This window comes from Mytilus edulis, chromosome 1, assembly GCF_963676685.1.
Source record: "Mytilus edulis chromosome 1, xbMytEdul2.2, whole genome shotgun sequence".
Taxonomy (NCBI): domain Eukaryota; kingdom Metazoa; phylum Mollusca; class Bivalvia; order Mytilida; family Mytilidae; genus Mytilus; species Mytilus edulis.
In genome coordinates, this window is record NC_092344.1 from 29,719,815 (window position 1) to 29,726,111 (window position 6,297).

At 34.0% G+C, this 6,297-nt stretch overlaps 1 protein-coding gene across 1 annotated transcript; it reads right to left on the bottom strand.

Annotated features, from left to right (window-relative positions):
- Nucleotides 1-3,654: 3,654 nt before the first annotated feature.
- Nucleotides 3,655-4,830, bottom strand: LOC139510099 (acetylcholine receptor subunit delta-like). Its single transcript, XM_071296401.1, has one exon. The coding sequence runs from the start codon at nt 4,828-4,830 to the stop codon at nt 3,655-3,657; it is 1,176 nt and encodes a 391-aa protein (XP_071152502.1).
- Nucleotides 4,831-6,297: the final 1,467 nt, after the last annotated feature.

Here is a 6,297-nt window from a genome sequence, read left to right on the forward strand (position 1 = left end):
AAAACAGGTACCTGACATTTACATGTTTTATTTTTGTCGTTTCAAACACACCACACTTCATGATGAATGGAAAAATGTCAATAAGCGAAAATTTATCAACATCAAAATGAACATACTTTAATATAGTACCTATATCAGGGATGATCGCAAATCTGGTTCCACATGCGGGAACCGTCAAATCGATCGTTTAACTAGTCCATTTTCATATTACCGACTTTTGAATACGTAATTAATATTTTTCTACAGGTTACCTTCTCTGTGGTAGGACATCCTGGTACTCGGCCAAGGAAGTGCAACGTAAATAAGTGAATTCAAGATTTCAATCGGTACAATTTGGAGGGAAAGTGAACTGTTTAAATGCTTTCTATACATGACTACATCATCGGAAAATAGTAAATTTTTACCAAAATTGCACCGATCATATCTTTGATTTTACATTTTTGGTTGCTCGTAATTGACCGAGTACCAGGGTGCCCTACCACAGAGTAGGAAACCTGAGGAAATTTGTAGAAATCGGAGCCAAAAGTCGGTAATACGAAAATGGTCTATTACAAATTCGATGATTAGTCTCATGAGGCACTTCCCAGTTAAAAAATTGAATTAAAATCAAACCAAAAAATTCTTATTTATCTTCTATGTCTTGCTTTATGTTCTGTTATCCATTCGATTGAAATGTTTGAGCTGCTGATTTTTCGATTTGATTAGGGACTATCCGTTTGATTTTTTCTTTGATTTTCCTCGGAGTTCAGTATATTTGTGATTTAATTGTTTTGTAATATATTAAGCCAACTGCTTGAATTGTGATATATATGTAAACACTATCTGTCATAGATTTGATTTTTCAGAAGTTAAAATCGTTTCTTTTAGTGTTTCCATGGCAATGTTTTTAGCTCTTGGTTTTGCCATTTAATTACAGATTATGTTTTTAATTCTTCTAAGTGTTCGGTATTTTTGTTATTTTACTTTGTATTTATCTACAATAAGATATTGAAAAAAAGATGAAATATTTTCTATAAGATTTGGTTCGAACTATAATTTCGATCCTTTTGATTGATACATTTTCTGAAACTATTGACATTGTTCTATCAAATGAGGAAATAAAAAATGCCTGTCTTTCGCCTTTTTCTTTATTTGGTAAACTTAAATCACAGAGTCCGGTCGACAAAACAGATTTCAAGAATTTCCGGACAGATGCCTGATGTGAATATGAAAATACTGCCGTTTTGAGAAATTTGTTGTTTGTCTCATTGTGATTGTTTCAGTAAAATTCATTCCCAATTACATATCATAAAACATCCTTAGTGTCATTCATAGTGAGTTGATTATTTTTTGTGCCTTTGGCTTACTACTTTTTGTCTCATTGTGAATGAAGAGGCTATTCAAAAACATGTGTCAATACGCTGAAATTTTATCAACTTCTTATACATTTTGGTAAACACGTTTCTTATGAAGCTTTTTCAATAGTTACAATGTCGGTCGTCGTGATATCTAGGCATGGAACGATTTAATGTATTTGTATCTCTTGTTGAAGACCTAATGTTGATCCAAATAAAATTGAGAATGGAAATGGGGAATGTGCCAAAGAGACAACAACCCGACCATAGAAAAAAACAACAGCAGAAGGTTACCAACTGGTCTTCAATGTACCGAGAAATTCCCGCACCCGGAGTCGTCCTTCAACTGGCCCCTAAACAAATATATACTAGTTCAGTGATAATGAACGCCATACTAATTTCCAAATTGTACACAAGAAACTAAAATTAAAATAATACAAGACTAACAAAGGCCAGAGGCTCCTGACTTGGGACAGGCGCAAAAATGCGGCGGGGTTAAACATGTTTGTGAGATCTCAACCCTCCCCCTATACCTCTAGCCAATGTAGAAAAGTAAACGCATAACAATACGCACATTAAAATTCAGTTCAAGAGAAGTCCGAGTCTGATGTCAGAAGATGTAACCAAAGAAAATAAACAAAATGACAATAATACATAAATAACAATAATACATAAATAACAACAGACTACTAGCAGTTAACTGAAATGCCAGCTCCAGACTTCAATTAAACTGACTGAAAGATTATGATTTTATCATATGAACATAAGGCACAATCCTTCCCGTTAGGGGTTTAGTATCATACCATCATAACATATATGAGAAGAACATAACCCGTGTCATGCCAACAACTGGTTTTTGAATAAATGTGTTTAGTTCCGATGCAAAGACCTTATAAGTGAATCAATATTAACGCCAAAATATGCACTTTTATTGCTTTTGGTGGTGTAAGTTGGGGTTTCTTTGAAATATGTCAGCAATTTCATTATCATTGTACATGTGTAACGGAGGGGGTCGATGACGACACCTCCCGGGACGTGTAGTGGCCAGTACTTCGCCCCTATTCGACCATCGGGATACCTGATATCAAATTATGGCTGAATAACAGACAATAAATCAAATGAAAACTATATTTTATTCACAAATGTACAATAATTGCATGAATTTAAACAAAGTCGGAAATAAACAGGAGTCAGAAAACTTTCTAAACTGAAGTTCAAAAATAAAGTAATTTCAAATGAAAAATGAAAAATAGAGTGTTCCCAGAGTTAGTCTTTTAAGTAAAATAAAGTAAATTTGCTTCGCGTTGTGTTTTAAAGTAGTAAAATTGCACCAAAAAGGGGTGACTAATTGTGGCGAACTGCACCGAAGTGGTGGCTAACTCTAGACTCGAGTGGTACTAATTTTAGTTCCGGCGAGTATTTGGAGGCCTGTGCAAGGCCGACTCCGACTGAATATCAAATATATATGTGGTGGTGTTTAACGACCTTGACTGGCCTTTCAGCCCTCGCACGGTCGGCTCGGTGCCCGAAGGCGTTTGGTGAGCTTTAAATATTCTGGTGCCATGGGTCAGGAACAAGTAGTGGAGGTCGCAATATGGAGGCCGCCATCTTGGTTTTGGTGAGTTGTTTTTGGTTTTGGTGAGTTGTTTTTGGTTTTTGACTATTTTGTTGATATCCTAAACGTGTCATTAATCAGGAGAACTTTAACATAAAAGGTACTGAAGAAAAGTTGAATAAATGATAATTCTTAAAACATTACAGAAACATCAAAAGTTATATATATACTAAAACAGTTAAATAAATAATCCTTACTTTTATCTTACTATGTTTAAACCAAATCAAACCTAAAATAAACATTTAAATACTAAATAATTAATCTGTCCAAATTAAGGGGAATTAATCAGGCTTATCAAAGCACATCTGTTACACATGTAACTGTGGGCGTCGCAAAGAAAATACACTGAAAGTTCTGATACTTTATTCATGTAGCAATTGTCAAATAAACATACAGTGCTCGCATACATTCACCCAGTTGTCTAACATTATACAAAGTTCATGGCCTAGTATACGTTGTTACGCAGGTTTACGTAAGAACTGAAAGTAGACAAAAAAGAACCATATTGTACAAGACGTTTAATTGGGAATTATTAATCTAAAACAATCTAGCGGTCGAAACATTTTTCTAATATTGTCACTAAGTTCCAAAAATCTTCTCGATGCCGTTTGAGATTTGCAGTTTTCTTTTATTGTTATGTACACTAAAGTCGAAGTACAACTACTAGTTAACAAAATGATTTAAATTATCGCAAGAATTTTTTCTTTATATTGCTACAATAAATAAGCAAATAACAGTAGTAATAAAGAAGATCCCCATACTAATAAAGAACAAACACGTGTCTAATGCAGTTATGGCTTCTTTCCACTTGACTTCCGGTATTTCCGAATCTATTTTCGTCTCTGTATATTCCGACGATTTTACAATGTTTCGACGCAATCGCAATGCAAGAACTCTCAATATTTGATATACTGGTTCACTGTCCGGATTTGTGATAAGGCCAGCTTCTACTGTCGATATCAAAACAACCAATGTTCCCATTACCAGTTGTATAATGATATAAACTGATACAATTGGAACTGATTCAGAGGTTTGAGGGAGAGAATCGGAGACGATGGTGAGAAATACAGCAAATGACAACCAGACAGTTATTGTGTATCCTAAACGTTCACCAGTATCTGCTGGTATCTTAAATGTAAATATGTCTAACAACGCCAACAAAATAATTGGTAGAATTATATTCATAATCATATACGAAGGTTTTCGTTTAATTACGATTGTGAACTTTATACTGGATACTAAGGACTCGGACTCACTTGTGGCAGAAGAGGAGGTGATTTCCCACTCACCATGACTCTCCAATCCGTCAGAAAGTTCTATACCGTTACTGGTCTGTGTCAAAACAATGTCCTCAGATGAATGACTCCATGACACAAAAATTATGTGACACTTATGTTCATCGAAAGGGAAGTATTTTGAATCCAAATCACATTTAGTCTCAAATACCTGAAAAGGTCTCCACAATATGTAGCCTGAACTATCGACATACACTTGAATAAACTTTGACCCTAGCTCTTCCAACTCGCTAAATCCATTTTGCAATGACACGTCAGGTTTCCAAACATTATCCTGCGGTAAATACAGTTTATCCAACCCATTATAAGAAGCTGGTGTCCATGTCAACAGATCGTCTTGCCATGTTATATCCAACCATCCTGTAGTTGTTAGTTTTTGTTCAATTTCATTTATATCAGTTATTCCATATAGGTTAAAGCTAATATCAATCTCCTTTGGTACTGATTGGTTGGTACTTGACCGTATCAACGTGTTATAACTATTTGTTGTAAAGAGCTGTGTGAGGAGGTTCTGAACGTCTGTATTACTCTGCAATATAGCTATCCCAAACAGAGAGAAAAATATCCACAATTGTGTCGACTTCATATTTCTTAGAGCTGACTGTAAAGGCTTCAAAAAATAAATAAATAAATAAAATAAATAAATAAATAAAAATCATTCCTTATAATTCAATTCTTAATTCTATTTTTAAGGAGTAAATCAATAAAAAAAAAACGTTGGTGACGTCACGGTCACATGACATAATTATGTCTTTGAGCTGATAGACAAAAACTTTCAGCCAAAAAGAAGACGTGTTCTTTTAAAATTAAATTATTAAGCTATGATAGAACGTTTTCAAAAAGTTCGACGGAAAGTTGCAAGACCTAAAAGATAAATATTCAGTGTCTACTGCACAATAATACAGATGGTCTTTAGTTTTTGATTCTAAGTGCTTAAGTTGTGTATCTCAAGTTTATTTACTGTACAGTTTTCCCTTTGTTCGTATTCGTGCTATTATGTTTCTCTTGGTCGTATGAATTTTGACGTGACTCGGTGTTTGTGCATCCCGCTATCGGGTTTTTAATTTTTTACATTCCTGGTGCGGATGGGTCCTGAGGTGCCATTCGTTGTCAAGGGTTTTTTATAGTGTTGTTTCAATTTGGTTTATTTTGTATTTACATTTTACTTAATTTGTATTTGATCGAGAAAGTGTGTACTATATACGGTATACACTATGAATTACAAAACCTTTTATATTCGGCAACTTTGTCAAATTTAGAACCAACTACAACTTCTTTGTTGGTGTTGCTGTTAGATTTACTTGTATGTTTGTTTGAATCATTTGATCATTTGTTGTGGATCCCAATTATTGTCAAATTAATTTATTATAGATATAAGATGTGGTATGAGTGCCAATGAGACAACTCTCCATCTAATCACAATTTGTAAAAGTAAACCATTATAGGTCAAAGTACGGCCTTCAACACGGAGTCATGGCTCACATCGAACAACAAGCTATAAAGGGCCCTCAAAATGACTAGTGTAAAACCATTCAAACAGGAAAACCAACGGTCTAATCTATATAAAATAAACAGCTGCGCCATGAGCGCATGATACGCCCGACGTCTTGTGTGGAAGTTTAATGCAATAATCATAAATAGTTTCTGAGAAAGTTTTAAGCAATAACCATATATTGTTTTTGAGACACGGCGGGACATGTGAAACCCCCAACCCTGTTTTTTTTTTACAAAAAACTAAATATCACAAAAATAAAATTTTGAATCAAAACCAAAAAGTATACAGATCTTTAGATTAATATAACAAAGAAGTGTGTAAAGTTTTAAGCAATAATCATAAATTATTTTTGAGATACGGCGCGACATGTTAAAAAACCCTCCCCTGTTTAACAAAATACTCAATAACTCCAAAATAAAGTTTTGAATCATCACCAAAAAGTATACAGATCTTTAGATTAATATAATAAAGAAGCGTGTAAAGTTTTAAGCAATAATCATAAATTGATTTGAGATACGGCACAATATGTAAAAAAAAAAACCTCCCCCTTTTTCACAA